Here is a 26,608-nt window from a genome sequence, read left to right on the forward strand (position 1 = left end):
TTAGTCCATGCATGGGTTATGGATATAAGTTCTGGGACCCAATGCAGAACCCTAAACAATTGGTGGTTGTGGCATTTTTTAAAGGGAAAATGGTGGTTATGCTGTCATTAGGGACAATGGACCCCCCCAATACCAGAGCACACACACTGGCAGCATTTGCTGCCTGAATTTGTTTGCATAATTTTGTACACACACATGAGTGCGCAGCTTTTCTTCGACTTCCCATTCCTCGCTTAATTTTGCCATATCTCCAGCTTTATCAAGGTGCCCACTAAAGACTGTTGGATTCTATGCTATGCTATGCTATGCTATGCTATGCCTTATCTTAGCGATTTCCGACACGAAAGAATTACGACATGAATCCATGAAATTAAATAAGCTACCTGGATAATTTGACTTCCAAGAACCGGTGTGCGAAGGTAATTTGGTTACCGAAAACCCTCCTTAAATTGAAGTCCTGTGAAGCAGTAATCTCGACCGTTCAGCATTTCAATGTTGCAAGTTGAACTTCAACTTGCAACAGGATGGAACATTCCAACATGAAAAAACATTCGAGCAACTCCTCTGACCAGCTTTAAGCTCCAATTGATGTCGGAATCCAAGGAGTCCCTATTCCAAAAGGACACTGACAGCAAGATGCTCAATTGCTGATATGGCGATGATGTGAACAGAGGAAAATGTTAGGGAGTAGCCGTCTCAGGAACACACTAAAGCCACAACAATAATCTGCACCCTGTTAAATTGTTAATGTTTTCAGAAAGAAAGAAAAAAAGTTGTGTGTGTGTGTTTTGATGACAACAACCAGAAAGATTTGGTTGTGACAACTACTCTCCATGAAAAGTATGCGTCACCGGCAGATGAACGACACATGATAACGGTATATGAACTACGAGATGCCGGAACGAACTGAATACATATAATACAGTTACACCCATGATACGAACAGCTAGCTGATGCTAACTAGAGCAGATATGTAACTGCACGATTCACTGCCGTGGGTCATGTGCTCATCATATGAATGGAACCCGAACTCTATGAGCTAGCTAGACACATGTGAGCAGTGGTCCTGATGCTTGCTGGGATGCTGCGGTTCATCAGTGGTTGCGTGCATTCCGGGCTCAAAATTTTGCCCGGTTCTGATTGAACAGAGGGCCCCTAGGTACCTCGTGCACTGTCTCCTAACCTTGGAGGAAAAGGCTTGCATAATTGCATGTATACATGTCTTTTTGTGGGTAGAGATTGGGGATACATGAGAGACACTGAGATCCGGGCTTATGGTTGGGTAGACCGGGGTGCTGTGGTGATAAAGCATTTGGTCGCAGCGGTTGAGAGTAGGGTTGAGGCACTATCTTTTTTTTTAAAAAAAAAGATCGGTTTAAACATTAATTATACCTCGTGCATTTTTGTGATATTAGAAATGATTGATTGCACAAATTCTTTTTGAAGGGAAGATTGCACGGCTTTATTTTAGAAAAGAAGAACCAACTAATATAGTTAATAAACAGAAAGGAAAAGTTTCGAGGAAACATTTTTTAATAAACGCAAAAGATAAGAAAGGGAAAGGTTGAGAGGCCAGCAATAACAGGTAGTAGTTTGGAGGCTTTGTATTATGCTTTGCCACCAAATGAATTGACTTGCCACCAGTAGTAATCCAATACCCAACTAACCACCCCTCCCTCTGGCTCCTCCCAATCAACCTTCCTACCGAACTAACGCTTCGGCATTGGTGGAATTATCATTGACGAGATGGACCAGTAGAGTTTTACCAGCTAGCTAGGTCAACGCAACAGTATGCATTGCCTCTTTGAGTCCCAGCTCAACAATCTATCCGGTCAGCTATCCTAGAGAGTGAGAGTGAAGTGACACCCAAGTCAAAATGCATGCATGCATGGTGCATTTCTTGAACAGTAGTTTTGTCCGTCACTGCACACACTTTCACTTTGAGTGCAGAAGCTGCACAAAGTCAGAACTACTACTGTGCCTTCGTCCGATCTCTACCAAAAATTATGAAAGGAATTTAGGATCGTTTGGTGGCTGCTGCTCTGTCCTTTTGTGCTGTGTTCGTACGCGAACAGCTTAGCTAGCTAATAGCTGCCCCTAATTGCTGGTGGATCTCCCCTTTTTGATGAACAATCACAAGGCTACAGGAAAACAGTTAATGACGATCGACAAAGTCTCGCGGACAAGGTTAGTATAGAAATCTCCTCTGGACATTACAGTCGCCCGTGAACCATAGCACTTCTTCATATGTACGATTACAAACTTGCATCAACTGATCTCAGATTCTCTCTAGCTACCATGTCAATGGAGAATTAAGTTATTGATGAAATGAACAACACGTACAGAACGTTGAAAAGCTGAACAAAAGTGTGACTAGATTAGCAGGGCACTCACTACTTTCAATTTTGTAATGCATATTTTGTTTCAGGACAAAATACTATTTGATGATCAACAGTTACCAACAATTCCTTTCATTACAAAGAATGTGACCTAAGAAACGACCCTCTTGGAATAAAATCAAAAAGGAAAAATTGAATATGTACCATTAAAAGATCCCAAAGTTAGATATATATTATCGTGATCCACATGTCATTTACTCATGTGAACGCCACATATCAGTGAGATAATCCCAGCACGTAGCACAAAGTTCATGAAATACGAGAAGACCGTATCTCCATTCTAGTTTATTTTTCTTTGTCACGGGTTGGACTTATTGCTACCACGGCACCAGAATTTTAATATATTTTCTTTCATTTTTCTGAGAAAAAAAATACCTTGAATCATCTGCCCATAGGGTTCGACCCTCTCCAGAAGAATCCAGCACGTAGTGCCAGATGACTCTGAAGTAACTTCCTTCCCAAGTGAAGCACACGCAAGATGAAAGCAACCCATATCCAAGGAAACCAACCACTGACCAATGCATTTCGACCTTCCTAACTGTCACTCGGTCAGCCTTTCAGTGAATTCGGGCACGGGACCTAATTTCACACCCAACAACGACAGTGACAGTCTCACACCCTCCACTCTGCCATCGCCAGCACCCCCTGCCTTCACCATCTTCTGCCCGACTCCGTCGCCGTGCTATCGACGTCTCAAAGCTTGCAATCTTCTCTGCATCACGTTTAGATACATCTTTGAGTAGGATATGATCCAAGCAAGAAGAGCCCCTCTTCGTCCTCGCACCAGCTTCCAGCCTACAGCTCCCGGCCGCCTTCTAACCGACGGCACCTACAATGCCTGCTGCTGCAACGTCTCCTCGTCCTCGCCCTCGTCTCTTCTGGCCTGCTCGTACACCCATATAATAGCGTCTGGTAGATGTTACCGAGATGGGATGGAATTTCAGGCCAAAATTTTCTACTACTTTTCCCCCCTCCTCATATCGCTTGCTTCTTCTCTACCTCTCCGCCTCTGCTCCTCCTCCATATAAGTAACAAGAAGCTCTCACCGTGGCCGACTGGCCGTGCTCCTCCGCCCGCGCGCCGCCCGTGCAGTCAGTTACCGGGTCAGTGCCGTCATCAGTAGCAGTAGGTGGTTAGTCAATCCTCCGCTCGCCAGCCGTTTGATCGACCTCCCCTGCTCCTAACCGGCCACCCGTCGATCGCGGCGCGGCCAAGCGATCCCCGCCATAAAGGCGAGCGCGACGGAGGGAGAGCAAGTGCACTGTTGCATTGCTGGCTGCCGCCTCTGTCGTCGCCGTCCGTCCGTCTTGCTTGCTGAGGAAGGAGGAGAGTGGCTGCGGCATGAGGCGAGCGGGGATGGCGCGCGGCGCCCGTGGCCATGGCGCGGCGGGGCGGGCGGGGAGGGTGATGCGCGCCGCGGTGTCGGAGTTCTTCGGCGGGTACCACTGCTTCACCTCCGTGGCGGCGCTGCTGGCGCTGCCGTTCTCGGCGGCCGTGCTGGCGTCCGAGGCGGTGGCGCCATCGTCGGCGACGCTGCGCGGCGCGGCGGCGCGGCTCCGGTCCGTGTTCGCCGCCGCGGGGTTCCCGCCGTCGCCCTTCTTCGCGCTGCTCGAGGCCAAGCTCGCGCAGACCGTCTTCACGTTCGCCGCCACGCTGCCGTTCGCGCTCACGTTCCTGCTGCTCGCCAAGGCCTGCGTCGCCGCCATGCTCCGGGACGACGACGCCGCGCCGCCGCCCCGGCGGCAGCGGCGGCTGCGGCTCGCCGCGCTCCCGCCCTGCGGCGCCGTCGCCCGCGCGTACCCGGCCGTCGTCGCCACGCACCTCCTCAACGCCTTCCTCATGCTCACCGCCAACGCCGCGGTGTTCTCGCTGCTGCTGCTCGCCTTCGGCGCCGCCGACCTGCTCGGCCTCACCTCCCACCTCTGGACGCTCGCGCTCTCCGCCGCGGGCGCCATCGTCTACTCGCTCGCCATCGGCGTCGCCACCGTGGTCTGCAACCTCGCCGTCATCGTGGCCGCCACGGAGCCCGGGTGCGCGGGCCACGCCGCGGTGCTCCGGGCGTGCGTGGCGATCAGGGGCAGGGTGTCCACCGCGCTGGCGCTGGCGCTGCCCACCAACCTCGGCATGGCGGCGGCCGAGGCGCTGTTCGGGCTCCGCGTCGTCGCGCAGCGCCGGAGGGCCGGGAGGCTCGCGCCGGGGGTCGCCGGCGAGGCCTTCTCGATCGCCTACATCCACGCGATCTGCGTCGTGCTCGAGATCATCGTCAGCTGCATGTTCTACCGGACCTGCAAGAGGAGTGAAGCGGACGAGCTCAGAGAGCTCGAGCCAGAGGAGAAGGGTGACCTCCAGGCTTGATCTCTCAGGTCTCAGCTCAGCTTCAGCTTCAGCTGCAGTCAGGTGTAAAAGAAACGGCAAATCTCACAAATAGCCTCACAGGATCGGATCAAATGGTACAGACCTGATCCAGAGAAATACAGTGAATTAAGATAGATTTCTACATATGTTTTTGTTTTTGTTGGCAAGTAGATGACAGGTTGAGGTCAAATAAATCATTGTTATCTTGTACAGAAGGAAACAATACCTTCTACTGAAAGCACGGTATTTTGCATTATTCAGTGTTTACGAGGAACACAGTCTGGGACTCGCAAATTTCGTATTCTGTTCCTCCTGTAGACACTGACAGCTCCAAAAGCTTATGACCAATGTTGTGCTACCATCATCTCTTGAGAGTTATCTATCACAGTACAGAATATACAAGACATGCTCCTGCCCTCCGGTGGACCACACAAGCCATAGTGGCTGTTCTCTATTTTTACAACAGATATTACAGTGCTGTACAGATATTACAACTGCGATTATAGGGGGAAGAGAAGATGGCACAAGAGGATAATGCAAAGGCAAACCAGTAGCAGGGTCACCCTATTTTAGTTTTTCCTGTGACTGAAGTCACAAGATGAAACACTGAAGCTGGCATTTTCTCTTGGTTTTAGTCTTCTCCAGACCATTAAGACAGGGGGATTGGGGGGGCATCCACAAACACTTTGCTCTATAATCTGTCAAGAAGTCAAGAACATGGCTATACACTTATCGTCAGCTGGTTAGGAATCTGCCTGTGGTAACACTGATCCTTTTCTATTGCTTCTGAGTTCTGACCTGATCACTACTTCCGCTCCTATTTCCTAGTTTACAAGCACTGACCTACTCCTGCTGCTAGTATAAACAGAACGGAAAAAAAAAAGATCTAGTATGAAATCTGTACAGAAGAACCTAATTTGGTGTGGGGTTAGCTTTGTACGGTGTCATAAGATCAAGTACGATGTTCAACCGAAAATGTATCTGTAGAAAACAAAAGCAATGACTATATGTTAGGGTGATACTTATTCACCTGTTAGAACAGAACACTGAATATAAAAAAACTATCTGTTACCTTGTCTTGTAACCATAAGTTGTCCACAAGAAATTCATGCATTTGGGTAACCACGAATGCTTCTGAGAAAACCTGTGCGGGCCTGCAGAGGTGGCATTTCCCAAGGAAGAAAAGGTGACCATAAAACTTTTGGTGCATACTATTTGAAGGCTGATGGTGATCTTGGTGATTTGTCCTCATTCCCATTTTTTGACTTTACAGGAGTTTTGTCCTGGTTTGCTTCTTTTTCGGCCTCTTTCTGGGCTTTCTTCTTCTCAGCCTCAATCTGCTTGAGGTTCTCATCATGAGCTTTCCGAAACAATCCCACAAAGGTCAGAAGAGTTGTAGCAACTGCAGTGTTTATCAGATCCGTTAGGAGTAAGATGCAAGAGATATAAATGTAATACTACAAAACACTGCTAAGACATTTGTAAAAAGGAAAAAGAAAAAGAAAACATGGGTCAAAAGCTAAAGCAAGTAGAAAATCACATAAAGGGAACTGATGCAGTACACAGATCTATTTGCCATTTCACATCGACTGTCTCAAATGGAGAAATTTGCCTAAGCAAAATGACCAGAAAATCTAATGAAGATCAGGCTTAAGTAGCGTTGCGGCACAGAAGTGAAATGAACTCAAGAAGTTGTTATGTCCCTGGCTGGACGGAGCTGTGTTGGACGGAGGAACGTGGTGCAGGTTGTAGCTATGGTGGGTGGAAGGGCGAGGTCCAGGACCTCTGCGGGTCGGCGCCGTCTGCGATGTCGCCGGATAACTGAGAGGAGACGGGGAAACAGAGAAGAGGCTGAGAAGCTAGATATTTCTTACTAACTGAATACTCCAAAACCGATACAATTCGTCCCTATATAAGTTTATCTCTAGCAAGGCAAATATAACTCAATCTCCTAAATCTACTCTGACCGAAACGGCCATATCTTTCTGTTGGACTTGCAGCCGAAGTTGTAGACCGTCTGAGACTCCTTTAGCCACGATTGTTGCCGGACTCCTGCGGCACGACCCTCTTGTTGCAGCGCTGATAGGTCTTGCCGGTCATAACATCTCTCCTCCCTGGAGCAACAGCTCGTCCTCGAGCTGGTAATCAGGGTACAGTCGCTTGAAATCGTCCAATGCCACCCAAGCGGCTGAAGAAGCATTCTGATCAACCCACTGCACTAACACCTCATAACGACCACGGGCAAGCCTACCTCGGAGAACCTTGGCTGGTTGAGGACAGACACGCCCATGCTGCACTGGTGGCAACGGAGCTGGCGCCACAGGAGGAGTTCCGTGAAAGGGCTTGAGCAATCCAACATGGAAGACATTATGCAAGCGTGCTCCCGCTGGCAAGTCCAAGCGATAAGCCACCTTGCCAATCTTTTCTGCCACTTGATACGGCCCAAAATATCGTGGACCGAGCTTGCCACAACCCTGCACACCGAGAGAGGCCGTCGGCCGATGAAGCAAACGAAGCCAAACCCATTGGCCTACTTCAAAGGATAACTCTCTATGCTTCTTGTTATACTGCACTTTAGCATACTGCTGTGCCTGCTCAAGCCGATCACGAATTTCAGCAATGAATTCATCTCGCTCAAGTAACTGCTGCTCGACCGCCGGCAAGCGGGCTTCACCCTGTTCATAAGCACGCAGCGCAGGGGGATCACGGCCATAAACCACCTTAAAGGGCGAAGTCTTTAGTGATGCCTGATAAGAAGAATTATAGCAAAACTCTGCCCAAGGAAGCCAGCGAACCCACTGTCTAGGCCGGTCACCTGTCAAACAGCGCAAATACATAGCTATGATTTTGTTAGTAGCCTCTGATTGTCCGTCCGACTGAGGGTGAAAAGCAGACGTGAACTGCAAACGGACACCAGTAAGACTGAATAACTCCTTCCAAAAATCACTTGTGAAAACTGGGTCCCGATCACTCACAATAGATGCCGGCAGCCCATGTAGGCGAACAATCTCCTGAAAGAAAGCCTTTGCCACTGATGCAGCCGTATAAGGATGTCCCAAAGGAATAAAATGTGCATACTTGGAAAAACAATGCACCACTGTCAGAATAACTGTCTTGCCATTTACCCGAGGAAGAGCTTCAATGAAATCCATGGCAATGTCAGACCAAACTGTTGATGGAATGTCTAGCGGTTGTAATAACCCACCGGGCCTTAGATGTTCTGTTTTATTTCTCTGACAAGTCTCACAGTTCCGCACATACTCCCGCACCAGACGACGATCCCCCGGAATGTGAAAATCAAAACGGAGGCGGTGGAGAGTTTTCTGGATACCCTCATGCCCCAGACCATGAGCAAACTCCAGCAAGGAAGGAACAACATCATACGAGGCCGGAACAAACACCTTGTCATTCTTGAGCAGCAACTGATCCACCATTTTCCACCCTTCTATACTTTCTTGGGCTTTAGTCTTGTACTCCCGTAGGGACTGATCTGCCTCCAGCAATTGCCTGAGTGTATCAAAGAAAGAGAAAACTGGGACGGACAGAGCAGTGCATAACGCAGAACTTTCCTCATCGCGACGAGAAAGAGCATCGGCCACAATATTTGAAACTCCAGGTTTAAATTCCACACGGAAATCATATCCCAATAATTTAGTGGCCCAGTGATGCTGTGGAATTGTTGAAAGGCGTTGATCGAGCAAGTATTTCAGACTGTGATGATCTATACGGACGATGAATTCTCGGTCCCACAAATAAGGTCGCCAGTGCTTAACTGCTTGTACTAACCCAATGAGTTCACGCTCGTATGCGGCCAGCTTGGCATGTCGAGGCGCGATGGCGCGACTGAAGAAAGCAATAGCCCCTGTTCCTTGATGGAGCACAGCACCAAAACCCGACCCAGAGGCATCACATTCGACAATGAAAGGTGTACTAAAATCTGGGAGGTGTAGGACAGGAGCACTGGATAGTGCTTTCTGTAGGGCGGTGAAAGCTGCAGCGGCTTCCTCGGTCCAGCGAAATCCCTCTTTCTTCAGTAGCTTGGTGAGAGGTGCAGCTATCAGCCCGTAGTCCTTGATGAAGTGGCGATAATACCCGGCCAAGCCAAGAAATCCCCGAACAGCACGCACTGACTTGGCTGCGGCCATGACAAGATAGCTTGCACCTTGCTTGCGTCCATGGCCACTCCCTGGGCCGAAATAACATGGCCGAGGTATCCCACTGATGTTTCCCCAAAGGAACACTTAGACTTCTTTAGAAAGAGCTGGTGTTGCTGTAAAGCCTCAAATACCGCCTGAAGATGCAGCAAGTGTTCAGACCACGATTTGCTATATATCAAGATGTCGTCGAAAAATACCAGCACAAACCGTCTGAGGAATGGCTTCAAAACTGAATTCATCAAAGCTTGAAAAGTCGCTGGAGCATTTGTTAGGCCGAACGGCACCACCAAAAATTCAAAGAGGCCCTGGTGAGTGCGAAAAGCCGTCTTTTCCACATCGCGAAAGCACATACGCACTTGATAGTACCCGGAACGGAGATCCAACTTGGTGAAGAACCGTGCACCACGCAGCTCGTCAAGTAATTCTTCCACAACTGGAATGGGGAATTTGTCTTTGATGGTAGCAGCGTTGAGAGCCCGGTAATCAATACAAAGGCGCCAGGAACCATCCGGTTTCTTGACGAGTAGCGCAGGAGAAGAGAAAGCTGATGAGCTGGCTCGAATGATGCCTTGGAGGAGGAGTTCTGCACACTGTCTCTCAAGCTCATCCTTCTGAAGATGAGCGTACCTGTAGGGCCTGACTGCAACTGCTTCTGTACCCGGTTTAAGGCGAATCCGATGCTCAATGGCTCGCTGTGGTGGCATGCCGTGGGGTTCTTTGAAAAGGCTGTCGAAAGACTGAAGCAGTTCCGGCAGTAGAGTGCCCGGTGGCGTCTCCAAGGATCGAAGGACATGGCCGGACGGCCGGTCAATGCCGCACCACTGGATTCTCTTGTCTGCTACCCGGAACGTAAAGGTCTGCTCCTGGAAGTTCCATTGTATGTCCCCTAATTGACTCATCCAGCTGACTCCTATCACCATATCAAGGGAGCCCATTGTAGAAGAGAATAGAGATGTGTAATTGATGGATTGTATTAGTCTGAGCCTTGGGGCTGAATATATAGGGGTACATGACTTGGAAGGTAAGAAGCCTCTCCTACAGATCTGGTAGGATACGGATACAATCCTAATCTACCTAATACAGAGATATCCCTAATATACTCTAACACCCCCCCGCAGTCACAGCGGGAGCGTCGCAGACGGTGAGACTGGAGAGAAGTCGATAATTGACATCCCCCGCAGTCACAACGGTCAGTGCGCCGCAGATGCTGTGGCTGGAGTGGAAAACCACAAGGTTGCTCAAGCAGATGATAGCCCTTTGTGCCGATGTCGAGGTAGCCGAGGTAAGGACGAGTAGCCATGGTCGATGATGCCGTACGTAGAGTAGCCGTGGTCGACGTAGCTATGTCGATGTTGCCGAAGACAAGGTAGCCACACATGAAGCCGCGGGCGCACGAGGAGGCGCCATGGTGGTGGCGTAATGGAGAAGACGCCGGAGACAAAGATGGCGACGCATAGACGCAGTCGTAGAGGGAGCGATGCCGAAGTCGAAGCAGTCAGGCCATCGGGCGACACATGCCTGACCTTGCCAGGCTCGGGAACGCATCAGGGATGATGGGCACGCACCGGTGTTGCCAATACCGAACGTGCAAGGGAGGATGCACAACCAGATGCCGTCACCGAGGGGGACCAGCAGAGAAGGCCTCCATGGCAGTCGCAGGCGCAGAAGAAGGCGAGGTAGAAGATGGCAACGCCTGCTGTTGCTGGAGTAGACGAAGTAGTCGGGGACGAGATGGCGACACTGGCGACGTGGTTGTGCTAGACGAAGTGAGGAGGGGAACCCAGATTTTCCAGCACAAGGCCGAATGATCCGGTTGACGTGACGGCGGCGCTCGAAAGAGACGGCGAAGAGACGAGGTGAAGCTGGACGCCGCCAGGGGGGTTCGTCGGCGACGAGCATAAGCAGCACTCGGCAGCCCCTGCTGCCAGCACGGCAGCACGGGTCGGAGGCGGGTGCTGCAGGAGGCCGCGACTGCCACCACAGCAGCGCAGGACGGTGGTGTCGTCGATGATTCCCAGCGGATGACGAGGTACTTCCCAATCTGCTGCTGCTTGACGTGATCTGGCGGCGGATTAAACTGATCCGCCGCGGAGAGGGGCGCTGCCCCCGACGGAGGTCATGGGCGACCTCCCCGGGGGCGCGCTAGGAGGCCGTCGAGGGGGCGCTTTGGAGGTGCGCCATGGAGGATGGCCGGCGGCGCGCGAAGGGCGGGGTGCGAGAGGGGCAGCGGAAGATTAGCCTAGGATCTCAAACCCTAATCTCGTGATACCATGTAGAAGAGAATAGAGATGCGTAATTGATGGATTGTATTAGCCTGAGCCTTGGGGCTGAATATATATGGGTACATGACTTGGAAGGCAAGAAGTCTCTCCTACAGATCTGGTAGGATACGGATACAATCCTAATCTACCTAATATAGAGATATCCCTAATATATTCTAACACCCATAGGCAGTGCGTGTGAATCAAACCAGAAATAATCACCACCAACCTTGCCACGCACCTCAGCTAGGCATCCCGGGCTACGGACGTGATCACCGTTCCCCACTGTAACATTAAGAGCTTCACTTGTGTCCAGAGGGATACCCAATTCCTGGACAACTCGGGTATTGATGAAGTTCTTTGACGAGCCGGAGTCAAGAAGAGCCGTGAGCCGGCGACCTCCAAGGAATACCCAAATCTTCATCGTCGGGGCTTCTCGGGGTTGGATGCCCGTGAACGCGTGCAAGGAGATGCTTGGTGGCTTTTTGCTTTCGGCACGAGGGGCCGGAGGCGTGTGGAGGAAGTGTAATTCAGGTTCTCCAATGTCCTCCGTGGTCTCGTCGTCATCGGCATCGTCCGGCACGATCTCGATCACTGCTAGTTGTTTGCAGCGGTGTCCAACGACATACTTCTCGGGGCAATTGTAACATAGCCCCTCTACGCGGCGCTGGGCCATCTCGGCGACCGTGAGCTGACGGCGAGGGAGCGACGCTGCACGTGGTCCTCCTGCTGGGCGGCCTGCAACTGATTGGGAGGCCGGAGCCGGCCCTGTGTACACCCCGGCCTGCTAGCCGCCGGGAGCTGCGAGTTGCCCGCCCGGTCGGAACGGCGAGCGACTGCTCTGCCGCTGCGACGCCAGTTCAAGGGCCAGCCGTTGCTCGAAGGCACGAGCGTAACAGATGGCGTCGTCCAGTGTCGCCGGAGATTGTATGGCCACGTCTGTCCGCAAGGGATTGACGAGGCCCGCGATGAAGAGTTGAACTTGCTGGCGTTCCGAGAGTTCCACCTCACGACAGGCGAGCGCTACGAACTGCCTTGCATAATCCTCCACCGTGCCAGTTCTGCGTAAGAGAGAGATCTCACCTAGAGGTGACTCTGTGATGGCCGGCCCAAATCTGCGATGTACCAGTTGACAAAAGCGGCGCCAATCCGGTTCGCCCTGTGTTGTCTCAAGCCGGTAGTACCAAAGCTGTGCTGCATCAGTCATGTGCAGCGAGGCCATCCAGACCTTCCTGTGCTCCGGGGTGTTGTGGCCTCTAAAGTACAGGTCACAACGATTGATCCATGGCAGTGGATCACCAGTTCCATCAGAAGACGGAAACACCATCTTGGGCTTGAGGAAGGACTGTTCGTCCTCCACGAGATCCACGCGCGGAGCCCATATCGTGCCTGCACCGGCGGTGGTCGTGGAAACGGCGGCGGCGGGTGCCGCGGCCTCGGGCCAAGTACTCCGTCATCCTCCGCAGATTTCTGAGTGTCGCTCGAGCCGGACGAGCGATCGCCGACTTCCAAGCGCTTAACTGCGACAGTGACGGACTTGAGATGATCGCCCGCTTCCTTCATGGTCTGCTGCAGCGACTCCACAGAAGTCGGCAGTGCCACCAAGGAGGCGACGCTAGGGACCAAGGGCTCCAAGGCGGACACCGTGGTGTTCATCTTCTCCATGAGAGTCTTGAGATCCTCAATCGATTGTTGGAGAGCATCCATGGTGATCGATGGGCCTGAGCAATCTGATACCAGATTGTTATGTCCCTGGCTGGACGGAGCTGTGTTGGATGGAGGAACGTGGCGCAGGTTGTAGCTATGGTGGGTGGAAGGGCGAGGTCCAGGACCTCTGCGGGTCGGCGCCGTCTGCGACGTCGCCGGATAACTGAGAGAAGGAGACGAGGAGACAGAGAAGAGGCTGGGAAGCTAGATATTTCTTACTAACTGAATACTCCAAAACCGATACAATTCGTCCCTATATAAGTTTATCTCTAGCAAGGCAAATATAACTCAATCTCCTAAATCTACTCTGACCAAAACGGCCATATCTTTCTGTTGGACTTGCAGCCGAAGTTGTAGACCGTCTGAGACTCCTTTAGCCACGATTGTTGCCGGACTCCTGCGGCACGACCCTCTTGTTGCGGCGCTGATAGGTCTTGCCGGTCATAACAGAAGTAGATCACATGATCATGTAAATCGTGGTTCCAACCAGTGTTCATAAATGTGAGGCTTGTTCTTTGCCACTGCGAAATGGATAACTTAGTAGGGAAGGAACTAGGAATAAATTAGAAATTTGAATCACCACAGAATGGTCTAAGTTATAGTAGCTTCGACATCATTGAAAATAACCCAACTAGGATTCAATGTCACGCCTTCTGCTGGCTTGGACACTACCAACGAATCTCAAGCAATTTCCAGAACACTGACTTCAGTTTTCAAGTGTCAATCTAGTTGATGCAGAAACAACTGAAAGCAGGTGCAGGCTACTTATAGTGCTTTAAGCGAGTCTAACCAAATTCGTAAACTCTAGTTCCTCATACTGGAATCCAGATGCGTCAATGATCAAAATTCACAGTTTCACCAGCAAAATGGTAAAATGGAATAAAGACAATCTAATTTAACACCTCCAGTGAACCAATTTCATGGATGAATTAGCATGAATATTACCTTGCTCGAAAGGAAATTTTGCAGGGTCTTCTCCAAAATAAAGGGCAAGTGCATCTGCACTTTTACCCTGCAAGTACTGGACAAGTTAATAAGGGGCGAATTTAAAGCTCACAGTGTTCATAATGGAAGCAAGAAGGATGATGAATGACTTACTACTTCAGAATAAAATGCTGATAGGGAACGCACATCAGCACCAGAACAATCAATGAACTCCTTTAAGGTCTACATGGCATCGAAAGAATGGATAAATAAACAAAGTCTCGAACTTGGAAGGGAACATTATGATTCCGCTCGATGATATGACCAAAACTAAGATATACTAGCCACAAGAAGCTTCAAACAGAGAAGGAACTGTAAACACCACAAAAGGTGGTGAGAATATACCTTACGGAAAACATCAGAAACTGGCCCATCACTTTCTGAAGCAGTTAGTTCCAGTTCAACTTTCTCCAGCCCTTTTACGACTGCCTGCTGCTCTTCTGCCAATGCTTTCAGTTGCAACTGTTTACATAAACTCCAGAATAATTAATTAATTTTATCAATATAGATTATCTATACTAATCAGAGAAGTAAATTACCTTTGAAGAAGCTTCCAAGCTGACAAGATCTTCATGAAAATCCATTACTTCTGGTGACTTCTCTGCAAGGGACTGAAGTACATTTAAACCGGTCATTAAGTTCTGAAGAAAATTGAGCCGATGCAAAATAAGCAGTGCATTGATAGGATATGCTCTCATCATAATGAGAACAGATCCAGTGCTACCATCCCTTAGGGTGCTTCAATGCAACACCTCTTGGAAAAGGTACAAATGACCATAAAAATCCAGAAATATTAGGTTAGACAAGGCTTATGCAAAAGATCAACTTTAAATATGAAAAGAGTAAACTCAAAATATGAAGTATATCAAGGTCCATGTTCTAGTGCTACTGTAATATGCATGTTCCACTTCTAATATGCATTTTACACTTCTAATATTAGGTGGAGATGGGCTGCATGCAGGGCGCCGAAAGCTGCTAGAAAAGGGCTGAACTCCCTGGTGATCCTCACAGCTTGGTCGATCTGGAAGATGCGCAACAGCTGCATTTTCGATGGCTGCCACCCGGATGCCCATCCTGTGCAGCAGGAGATAAACAAACAGTCTTGGAAGATGGCGGGGCAAAGGCGTTGGGGGAGCTGCTGCCAAAGTTTGTGTGCTGCAGTGTTGTGTGTGTGTGGTTGTTTACCTCTCATTAGGCATGTCTGTAACAAAAAACTAACCCAAGCCGTGGATTCAGCATTGTAGCTTGGACCGATCTTTCTATCTATTAATACAACGACACGCAGTTCTCCTACGCGTTCGAGAAAAAATATGCAATGGTCCTCTTGACCTTCCATCTTATTTTTGCCACTACCTTCAATTTCGTCCAACTAACAACACCCATGAGGTGTCACGTCAATGTTTGCAAGGCCAAAAATGCCTCTATCACCTTGACTCCTCAAGGCCATCTTTGTGCATGTATTAATCCATGACAAATAATAGAGTAGAATAATTTGGGAAGGGAGGATATGTATCTAGTGGCACAAGCAAAGGTTGCATAGATCACAAATTAACATGGCCTTTTTTTAGGGAACATGGCCTTTTTTTAGGGAACATGGCCCAACAAATGCATACATATTTTTTTTAAAAATAAATTATACCGATCTAGGAGGAATTAGATGGCTTTATATTAAGATTAAACTAGGCACCCAAATTCATGTCAACTTGAACTTAAATCTACATCCCAGTTCCTAACATATGCATATATAAAAATTAGCAAAATTCCATATGAACAGTATCTGCTAAATGAAGGCTAATGTTTAATTATTCAAATGTTAGATCGCAATTATCTCCATACCTTACATAGAAAGTGCATTAATGTCATTCTACCATTAGTGGCACGGGTCTCTATAAGTTTTAAGAGGCTGTCCAAGCGAAAACCAACAGCCTGACCTGCAATGAAATAGCAAGAATATTACTTTCTTCAATAAAGTTGATATAAGTTATTGGTAATTAAAATTATTTAGCGACAACAGAGCCCAAAGAAACAATAAGTTGATATTAACACATGATCTAGCCCCCGATTAATTTGCCATTATCCTCCATGCTCCAGGAAAAAAATAAAGAACTGATAATACTGTCTAACAGGGTGAATTGAAATTATCCCAGAAACATCAATGTTTTTCATCTGAACAGACATGCAGAGAATTAGTTTCAAAGATATTCACAACATCGACAACCCAAAGTCCATTACCTCTTGGAGTGCCTTGGTTCAATGTATTCCCAATTAACAGAATATTCTTCATGATGACCTTCAACTTCTCAGAGCTTCTGAGCTGATTGGCATATCAGAGATGAGTTCCCTCATGATCAACATGGATACCAAATGTAAAAAAAGATAAAAATTCAGGAGTAATGCTTACCTCCTCACAAGCGGATGACACAGTCTGCAAATTCTTCCTAACATCCCTAATCTAAGAGGAAAAGAAGAAAGTTGGATAGCGAAAAGCCATGAACAAGTCAATAATCGAAATCCCAAAAAGTTATCAATGTATGACCTGTGACTGAAACTGAATCTTGAAAGCAAATATTCTAAGCTTAGATTCAACCCTTGGCACCTTCATTAACTCTAGAAAGAACTGCAGGGCGGAAAAAAGGCAGCAAGGTAAATTGAAGGAGAACAAGCACCTTATGATTTGTAATAATAACTATGCAGATACTCCAGTATGCATTTGTATCCTTAGAAGAAAACTTAGATAAACATGTTGATTACATCGGAGTATATCTATAAAACAGAATATGTATGCTTACATGCTCACACTTTCCAAGAGCTTCCTTGTCCCCGCTGTAGTTCTGGTGCACAAAAATATGCAAAATATTTGACCTTATTTTGGCAATAAATTCAGGGAAGAAAATGATCCAAGATTATGAGAGGCACATGAAAAGTTCAAGTATTAATTCAAAAACAACCTTTAGAAGCTCCATCTCCTCTTTTGTTGGGCAAAATTTAATGAGATTTTCAATTTGATCAGCATCCAAAACTGAATCATCCAAAGCTAGAGCAGCACTCTGTTATAAGTAGAGAAAGTAAACATATAGATACATTACAGGTAACAACATATAGATACACTTGAAACCTTACTTGACTATTAGTCAACAATTTGGGATTAATTTTTGTGTAAATTCCCATAAAAGGGAGATGTGAGTAAAGCTCTCCAAAAACAGCTGATTTGTAGGAAAGTAGGATGCGTATAGTGTGGTCGATGTATTGCATTGAGCCCCTTGGGCGGTATATATAGAGTACATGGCTTGGAGGGCAAGTAGCCTCTCCTAGAGATAAGGAAGGTATCCCGGGATTACAATCAATCCTAAACTAACCATATCCGGAGTTGCCTAATAGTAGCTTCTCCTAGAGATAAGGAAGGTTATCCCAGGATTACAATCAATCCTAAACTAACCATATCCGGAGTTGCTTAATATACTCTAACATGATTGCCTACATATTTTTCAAGAATACAATTCTGGACCAAAATATGCTGATAACTTCAAGACAATTTTTCTAGATTGTAATCGTTCGTATCAAAATTGTGATACAATCTGATCGAAGTAGTAAGTGTGATGACCAGCCATATGCTAGCACTACCATATACAAAAATGCATTTTCAGTCCGAGGCAGATATGCAGACTAAATTGGGAAAAAGTGCAGCCACAACAGCCAGCGCAGTTATTTTATCCACTTATCTGAGCTGGAGAACCAATCCAACAACTCTAGAAGTATAGATAGGAACTCCCTTTCTTGCCACTAAACATGCTGCTATTTTGTTTTTTTTTCCCATTTGACCCACTTGTTGTTAGTCAATGGCGAAATTTGTGAGACAAACAAAAAATTTCCTAGAATTTTTTTAATGCTTTCACTTTACTGAACTGTTTAAAGAAAACTACTGTGGGTCTTCTACAACAACCAGGTTTCATGCTTGTATGGATATTAAAAGGGAAATAATTGCTCGTGGTGAATGTTCACTATTCACAGCAAACTCATGCAATTGATGGAATTGTCCCTCCACTGATAGCATGTAATTAAATGCTTCAAAAAATATGGACAATCTATGCGCTTTCTCTTCAATTTATGACATAATCCTCAAGAAATGCAAAGGGGCATAGGCACATAGCTAGTCAAAAGATACTTACCATCATATCAGATAGTGGCATTTTAATTTTTGTCAACATGATCTCTGTGTTATTGGCCCGTCTTAGGTCAATCTGTGGATTAGTCAAAGACACCAACACACTTTTAGAGGAAAAAATAGTAACACAAGTAAATGATTTTTTTTATGGAAGCACATAAAGGACTTCTATTGCCACAAAGTGAAATAAAAAAGGACCAACTTTAGTGACAGCATTTTAGTGCTAACAAAGTATATTTTGAGATAAAGTATATAAATGGACTGCAAATACAGAAACATTGCATGTTTTCCTTCCAATTTCAGGGCTAGGAGATTAGATTTTTCATACATATTAAGCCCCTGGGCACAGAAGATTAAACAACAACAACAACAACATAGCCTTTTAAACACAGAAGATTAAACAGAACAAAATATTACTAATCGATATTGAGAGTGACTCATGTACACCAAATAAACAAAAAACAGTTTAGTACATGAAAAAAGGCTTTTTAAATTTTGCCTATTCACTCCTTTCGACTCAAGTCTCTGAGGGTAACTTGGGGAGGTGGTCTTACTTCAGTGTCCGAACATGACCTTACGTGTATTATGCGATAATACATCATTTAATGCTGGTTGGCTACAAAGGTAACTAACATACTATCAGACTGAAGAGTAGATGGCATTCTTTCTATGCTGTATGGACCCATCTTATAAAAGGAAAATAAACTTCCATGCAACTAATAATAACTAACAAAAAGGTAGTACATAAACTCGAGATTGGCTATTATTTTCATGTCTAGCATGCTTAATCATTGAGTAAGTTACCAGTTGAACTTTATCCGGTTTAGATCCAAGAGATTTTCCACGTCCTTCTGATTTTGAGCCACCTTTTGTCTTTGGAGCAATGGTAAACAGAGACTCCAGTTCATTTACATCAAATTCAGCATGACTGCATCAATCATGTTACCAGTTAACATAGTAATGAGGTGAGAAATATATATTGAATGCTACTAGAATCTACTGTCATTGAAAAAAGGGATTTCAGTTAAGTTCATATGACATTTATCATCAGAGCAATTTCTAGAATAAATATAGAGAAGTAGAGAATCTATATCTTTTCGCAAGCAAACGATTGGTCAGTTGATAGTACCTATTGGCATCCACTTGCTTTTGTAGCTCTGCCCACAAACTTCCTTGCATTGCCCTTGTAACTTTTACCCAGTGTAGTGGTTTTAGAGATGACCTTCGTGCTGCGCTTTGTAAGGTTGAGCCTAATGCTCGAGCAAGGCCATGTCCTCTTCCACCAGGTGGAGTAGGCATACCTCTTCCACCTGGAGGTGGAGGGGGCCCACCAGGCACTCCAAGAGGCATTGGAGGGGCAGGTGCACCAGGAGGAGGAGGAGGGCCACCTACTCCTCCATGTCCTCTAGGAGGAGGAGGTGGAGGTCCTCCATGACCTCCAGGAGGAGGAGGAGGAGGAGGGGGAGCTCCACCTCGAAATCCAGCAGGCGGTGGAGGCAGTGGAGTGCCTCCTAGTCCTCCAATAGGTGGTGGGGGAGGAGGAACTCCTCCAATGCCTCCAGGTCGAGGCGGTGGTGGTGGAGCCCCAATGTATCCTCCAGGAGGTGGCGGTGGAGGTGGAGCCCCAACGTGTCCTCCGGGAGGTGGCGGTGGTGGTGGAGCCCCTGCATATCCTCCGGGACGTGGCGGCGGTGGTGGAGCCCCTGCATACCCTCCGGTAGGTGGCGGTGGTGGAGCCCCTGCATATCCTCCGGGAGGTGGCGGCGGTGGTGGAGCCCCTACATACCCTCCAGGAGGTGGTGGTGGTGGTGGAGCCCCTACATACGCTCCTGGAGGTGGCGGTGGAGGAGGAGCCTCTATATATCTTCTAGGAGGTGGTGGTGGTGGTGGTGGAGACCCTACATTTCCTCCAAGGGGTGGCGAAGGAGCCCCTACATATCCTCCGGGAGGCGGCGGGGGTAGTGGAACCCCTGCATATCCTTTAGGATGTGGCGGTGGTGGTGGAGCCCCTCCACATGCTCTTGAAGGTGGTAGCGGTGGTGGATCCCCTATATATTCATTGGAATATGGTGGTGGTGGTGGTGGTGGAGGTGGAGGTGGCGATCGTGAAGGACCTTCCAATCGTTCGATAGGTTGGTACAATGACAAATCTCCACATTGAAATTCAATTGGCAATTGAATTCCCCCTAGCTCTCCAGTAAGGGGTGGTGGTGGTGGAATGCCCCTTAATTCTCTCGAGGGAGCTGTTAGTGGAGCTTCCCTATGTCCTCCAGGAGGTAGATGTGGTGGAAAGTTCATAATTCCTCCACAAAGAGTAGGCAGTGGAGATCCTTTTTGTTCTTTAGGGAGAGGAGGTGGAGGTGGAATTTGTTTAGTGACTTGAGCTTTCCGTGGCGATTTTGTACTCTCAATAGAAGGTGGTGATAAAATTTCACTCCCTCTAGGTGGTGGTGATGGTGGTGGCGGCGGCGGCGGGGGCAGCGGAATTTTATCAACCCTTGTTAAAGGTGGAGATGAAACTACTACATGGTCCTCTAAGAGAGGAGAAGGTGGGATTGCTACATCTTTCTGAAAATGAGGTTGGTATGAACACGGAGATGGAGATGCAATATAACGTAAAGGTGGTGGTGGAGGTGGAGGTATAATATGCCTTGTAGGTGATTGTGAAGGAGGCGATGGAGGTGGAGTAATATGTTTTCTACGGGGAGATGGACGATTAGGGAGTGGAGGTGGAGGTGGAGCTACAAAAGCTTCTCTAGAAAAAGGTGGAGGAGGGGGTGGGGAAGGTGTATTTTCATAATGTTTTCTTGGAGAAAGTGGAATTAAAGATAAACATGGAGATGTTACAATTGTTGCATGACATGATGGTGGTGGTGGCGGTGGTGGAGGAGAGAAAATTATAGGCTGAGACGATTTTTGTGGTGATGGTTGAATTGGAATGCCTCCATGTTCTTTATCATCAACTATAGCGGGCAAGACTCCATTGATTGTTTCACTCTGTGATATCTCCACATTGCAGGGCTCCAAATGCAACAAAGAATTTGCATCTTCACTAGTAGTTGGGACATCCATGCCAGTTAGTGTATCGGGTCTACTTGCTACTTCATCATCTACCAAATTAGAGGCTCCTAAGAGGCATTCTGTTGTATCTATACTAGTTTTTGAAGGTGAAGTTAATGAGGAATCACTTAAGTCAAGAACAGTTTGTATACAATCATGACTAGAGGAACAAGACCTATGAGCTCTTGTTTGTCCATGTTCAGATATTAGGGTGCTTGAATCACTTTGGGTGCAAGGATCACGTGGAGGTGGGAGTGGAGGTGGCAGTGGAGGCGGGCGTGGGGAGTGAGGATCATATTTGTTGGAAGAAGGAAAATTTAGTGGTCGAGGTGGTCGTACTGTGGGAAGATGTGGTTTAACATGCTCTTGGTGTTTGGGCGATATTGAAGAAGACATTGACATCTCTATGTAAGCTTCAAATGTTAATGAAGGTAGAGATGAAACAGTTCTTATTGGTCTGAGAAGGGGGTGTACTAGAGATATTTTGGATGATGATCCCGAGGGTGTATAGAGTGAAGATGGTGGAGGCATAGAAGATGAAGCAGAATCATCCCTTCCACTTGTAGAAGCAACAGAGTTCTGCTTAGATTCTCTTTGTAATGGAGATAAAAAGGACAAATCTGTGGATGCTGCACGAAGCAGACTGCGCCTAGGAGACGATTGAGCAAAAAGACTACTTGTAGACAAAGGAACAAAATGTTTTTTCTTTGCATTGACAGAAGTTGGAACATGGGTTACGGCAATGGTAGATCCTTCTGGTGGAATGTTCACAGAAGAAATATTCGAAGATTGGCTCTGGGAGCTAGAAAATGATGCATCAATTCCCTCCGTTTGTTCAACAGTGCCATTACTGCCGCAAGCACGAAGCCGCTTGATTTGTTTCTTGACAGAACTTGATTCTGAAGAAGTGCTTGAGCTCTGCAGATGTGATTTCCCTGATAGTGGAAGTGCCACCCTGTTATTTTCATCTGTGGGTCCAATCACTTGTACATTTGCATCTCTGATATGAAGTTTTTGTTCGTTGCTGCTCTCTTCGTGTTCAATCACTAGGCCATTGTCATAAGCAGCATATTCACCTCCCCCACTGTCTCCCTCATCCTTGGGGAAAGTATCAAGTTGTTGCTTATCCTCAGCTTCTTCCAATGTAGTACTTTCTAGATTGTGGACTGTCTCGCCTAATTCAGTGTCCATCTTATTCCCTTCTAACACCAGTTTGGGAGCTGTAACTTCAGATATGATGACCTCTTTGATCATCTGTATGTCCTTAGGACTATTAGTTTCTGATATAATCACCTCCTTTACCAAGACATTATCAATCTGACTCGAGTCTTGATTGGAACCCATACTTTTGTCATGCTTGGAACTGCAGTTCTCTAACATACAGTCATGTTCTTTGTTGGAAGAAGAACATGAAATGGCATCATCTCTGTCTTCATCTATTGTAGCTGGCAAACTTGACTTCACTACTCCAGTTTTGTTGCTGTGCATCGTATTGGCTTCATTGGATGTGCATGTCTTTTCATCATTTGTTGTTTCTAGCAACAAACCCAATTCATCAATTTTATTGTCTCCTGATCCATTGATGCCAATATCTAGCTCAAAATTGGTAAATGGTGAGTTTTTCCGAGGTTCGGCTCTTGGAGTTGGACCAAAGTCTGTAGAGGTTGTAGAAAGAGTATCGGCATCCTTTTGTCCTTCTTGGGAGTCAGCATTACTGAAGATTTCTTCAGCTTCAAAGAACTCATCAGCAGAGGCAACATCGATATCATCATCATCATGTGCTACTTCCGTGGACACATCAGACTCAGCATCAAACTCTGAAAAGAGTACCTGGTTCAGGCATGCACTTACAATTAACATTGATATATTTGGTAACGAATTACCACATGCATGCATGAGAAATCATAGCCTACCTCTGCTTTGAAGTTCTTTGTGAACTTGTGATCGGCATCCCATAAGATATCGATGTCTTCAAAGTTCAACAGCAAAATGTGAGACTGGATAAAAAAGGTATTGAACATCACTCTGAACATTAACTTTTCATCTTCATCTTCTGGGCCATCATCCACGTGCAGGCATTCAAGGACGACATCACCTTGGACGTAGGACCCAACATTTAACTTCACTGGCACATTGTCTGCCTGCAACAATAGTTAACGAGTAACTTGAATAAATAGTGGAACCATTTAGATAAGAAATGTGCTTGATGGTACCTGTCTGTAACGCCTAACATGCTTCTTGGCCTTTGATGCTGGTGAAACGCTTCTGTTTAGAATATCCTGCCCATGTACTCGAACTATAGGCCGACAACCACCTACTCCATCAAAATTTGGAACTTTTCTAAGGATTACACAATCCAGGGTGAAAGGAATAGGCTGCGTGGGCCAACCCAACTCATCATCCATTCTGCATATGTACCCAAGATACCGAAAATGAGATGGTTGTGGATTCAATGCGGTTAACATCTGAAGAAGCTCCTTTGGTGCTTGCTTGTACACCATATCTAGAGTTCGTTGCTCCCCGTTATATTGTTTCCTATACAGAAGAAGACCTGCAAGCATAAAAGCCAACACTGGCCATGCACCTTTCTCACAGTGCATTAGCAGAATGTTTTGCTGGCCTTCAACCATAAGCCACCTCTCGCTCAGTCTTAGAAAGTGGAGAATTATTTCCAAAGGAAGTAATGGGCATCCTTGGTAGTGGCAAGGGTAGTCTTTGACTGTAATACCATACATGGAGAAAATGCCTGAAACCAGACCCTTTCCTTCATCTCTGAAGTTGAGTACCATCAATGAAGAATCTGCAAACTGTTCACGGAGCTGCAAAATAATGCTGTCCAGGTAATTCTTGTATTTGTATTGATCCATGGTTTCTGTCGAGAAGCAACAATCGAATACTGCAAGCACAAATAGGCCAATCATTTTCTATTCATGTCAGACCTAATGCACGAGTTATCCTATTAGGCATAGACTAGAAGATATGTGAGGTCTGATAACTAGGGGATATAGATATAAACCATAGTACCATACTACATTTAGATGAAGCACGAGTTATCATATTAGCTGATGCATATTTAAGTGCTGTCATTTATATACACATTACATGCAAACATTGAGGTAACGTTTATGAACTAGAAATGTAACAAACATTTAGCGCAGAATGGTCTACATAGCCAAATAATCATCACAATTCACAACCTATCCTAATTGAGTAAACAGGTCGCAATGTCGCAATTTACCATGTGCTGGACAGTGTTGGCTTTGGTTTCAGCAAAAGCAAATGCACTGAATACTGATAAGGGTCACCCTAAGCAAAGGAGCAAACCCATGCCTTTCAAAATCAAAAGCATGACCTAAGCGAAACTAGAGTAACAAAGCTCAACATTCCAGGCACTGTAGCATGGTAATGCAGCGCGTAGTCACGTACACAGCACGTGTCCTGGAACCATATATGGCCACAGCTGAATTTTCCGACAACATTTCCCCGAGCAATGTAGTTCCGAATCGAGCAGCTCCATTTCTAATGCTGAAATCAATAGGACAACCAATTCCACTAAATCCCCCATGTTGAGAGGCCAGAGCTCGACGCACGCCGATTTTGAATTCTGGAGCAAACATTGCAAGAGGAACGAATGAACGTGGTTACCGTACCATAGACGCGGTCGGCGATCTCGAGGAGCCGATCCGGAGGCTTCCGGTAGAAGAGCCTCCGGAAGAGGGCCATCCCCTTCCGTTTCCGGCCGCCGTCGCCGTCGCCGCCGTCTCCGGCGGCCTGCCCGCGGGCCCACTTGCCCCGCGAGGCCCGGGACCAGCCGACCGCGCGCTTGCCCGCGGCCAACCAGCCTGTCCGTGGCGGCGCCAGCGATCGGGCCCGGTGCTGCCCGCTACCGACCCAACGCCCGCGCCCACCCGCCAGCGCCTGCTACCACGCACGCCGGCGGGATCGGGCGCGCCACCCGCCCGCCGAGCTCCGTCGCGAATCGCGGGAGGGGGCGGGCAATGCCGCGGCGGAATCCGACCAGATAGGGTTTCGCCCTCGTCGAGGAATTTTTGTTTCCTTGGTTTTTTTTGCGCTGCAATTTTTTTTCTGGGTGTTTGAGGTGGCGGAGAAGGAAGCGGAGGGAGCCAGGGAGGAGGGAGGGGGAGGAAGACAGAGGGGAGAAGATGAGAAGGCAGGAGGCGGCGGCGGGCACGCACGAAACAAACACGGGCGAATGTCTGCGGATGACATGTGGGGCCGGCGCCAACGGATTGCTCCGGGCTGCGGCCGCGGCGCGACGTGACCGTTGCCCTCGGGATTCACACCAAGCAGCGCTCACCTCATGGGCTTGTTGGCTTCTTCGGATGATGATGTGCTGAGGCTTGTTCGGATGATGGGCTGGTTCTGCGCGCCTTTTTTATTTTTATATTTTTCGAAAATATTTTTTACAGAAATATATTTTCAATATCACAATTTACAGTTTTGTACCCCTACCGCCCGGCAGGGGGCGGCAGGGACTTATATGTAAATTTAAAAAAAATTATTTACGCGGGAGCCCTTGGCGGGAGCCTGCCGCCCCCCTGGCGGGCGGCAGGCTCCCTGCTGTGGACAACTTGCTGTGGACATTAGATGTGTTTTAGATATGGATACAAATAAAAACCATTAGTAAAGAACATGAATATGAAAAGTATAAGCTAGCAATTCACACACATACGCAAATGAGAACGAAATAGGTAATGTATGAGAACGAAATAAGTATAACATGATGACATGTCCATAACAAAAATACAGAAACAACTAGAAGCGCATCCTAACCACCCCGGCCACCCCGGCCATGTCGACCTCTTTTACGCTGAGCGTGGACGTGGTCTGTAGAGTAGGTGTGTCGCTCTGGAGGCCCTACGTCTCTACCTGGACGTCCGGTGGGCACAGGTGTCTGGAAGGTAATATCGGCCTGCGGGTTAGGTGTAGAAAATAACCGACTCCAATCTTCGAAGTTCGCCTCAAAGGTATCCTGTGTGGGCCCTATACAGTAGCAATTAAGATATCTTAATATCGCCTTATAAGTCATATATTTTGGTATATATTCATCATACGTACCTGGTGGTGGTGGATACGAGGAATGACCCATATCAGGAAGCTGGTGGTGCGATCCTGTAAACCGTTCAAATTATTTAAAATATTCATAGAGATAAGAAGCACATGATAAATTCGGGCTACAGATTAGGTATTTACCTTGCGTTCCTTCTGCTGTCGCCGTAGGGTAATACGAAGAAGGTCCAGCATCATACCCCTGTTGTGATCCTATATGTAGATACAAAAGGAATTAGACTTCATACCACAATTAATTGAAATTAAGATATTGACTATATGTTTACCGAAAGGTCGTGGTGGTGCCTGTGTTGGTTGAAATGACATCCCTGCAGCTGGTGCTATGGTACTAAACTGAGTCCCTCCGTGAGGTTGGTAAGATGGGTGTGCATCACCTGTATGGACTGAGAATTAATTGTTGGCTTCAAAGTAGGAAGTTAGTAAGTATCCTCA

The 26,608-nt window shown here is 47.2% G+C and overlaps 2 protein-coding genes across 4 annotated transcripts; one reads left to right on the forward strand and one right to left on the reverse strand.

Moving 5' to 3' along the window:
• Positions 1–3,094: 3,094 nt before the first annotated feature.
• On the forward strand, positions 3,095–5,028 carry LOC120666571. Its single transcript, XM_039946442.1, has one exon. It carries the CDS (start codon positions 3,741–3,743, stop codon positions 4,752–4,754), a length of 1,014 nt encoding a protein of 337 aa, XP_039802376.1. The 5' UTR covers positions 3,095–3,740; the 3' UTR covers positions 4,755–5,028.
• A 148-nt stretch (positions 5,029–5,176) lies between these two features.
• LOC120666570 (formin-like protein 12) lies at positions 5,177–25,221 on the reverse strand. Of its 3 annotated transcripts, XM_039946439.1 has the most exons (18): positions 24,736–25,221; positions 23,299–23,981; positions 22,999–23,226; positions 19,155–22,915; positions 18,830–18,953; positions 18,030–18,101; positions 16,812–16,910; positions 16,653–16,694; positions 16,400–16,480; positions 16,265–16,315; positions 16,096–16,177; positions 15,700–15,794; positions 14,403–14,474; positions 14,209–14,325; positions 13,978–14,046; positions 13,825–13,891; positions 5,827–6,156; positions 5,177–5,735 (listed from the first exon to the last, which is right to left on the reverse strand). In XM_039946439.1, exons 1-17 carry the CDS (start codon positions 24,806–24,808, stop codon positions 5,966–5,968), a joined length of 5,907 nt encoding a protein of 1,968 aa, XP_039802373.1. In that variant the 5' UTR covers positions 24,809–25,221; the 3' UTR covers positions 5,177–5,735; positions 5,827–5,965. The 3 variants fall into 3 exon arrangements, with proteins under 3 accessions (XP_039802373.1, XP_039802375.1, XP_039802374.1); XM_039946441.1 differs by lacking the exon at positions 24,736–25,221 and having other exon boundaries at positions 22,999–23,222; positions 23,299–23,440; XM_039946440.1 differs by lacking the exon at positions 24,736–25,221 and having other exon boundaries at positions 22,999–23,249; positions 23,299–23,429.
• Between the last annotated feature and the right edge of the window lie 1,387 nt (positions 25,222–26,608).

This window comes from Panicum virgatum, chromosome 3N, assembly GCF_016808335.1.
Source record: "Panicum virgatum strain AP13 chromosome 3N, P.virgatum_v5, whole genome shotgun sequence".
NCBI classification, from domain to species: Eukaryota; Viridiplantae; Streptophyta; class Magnoliopsida; order Poales; family Poaceae; genus Panicum; species Panicum virgatum.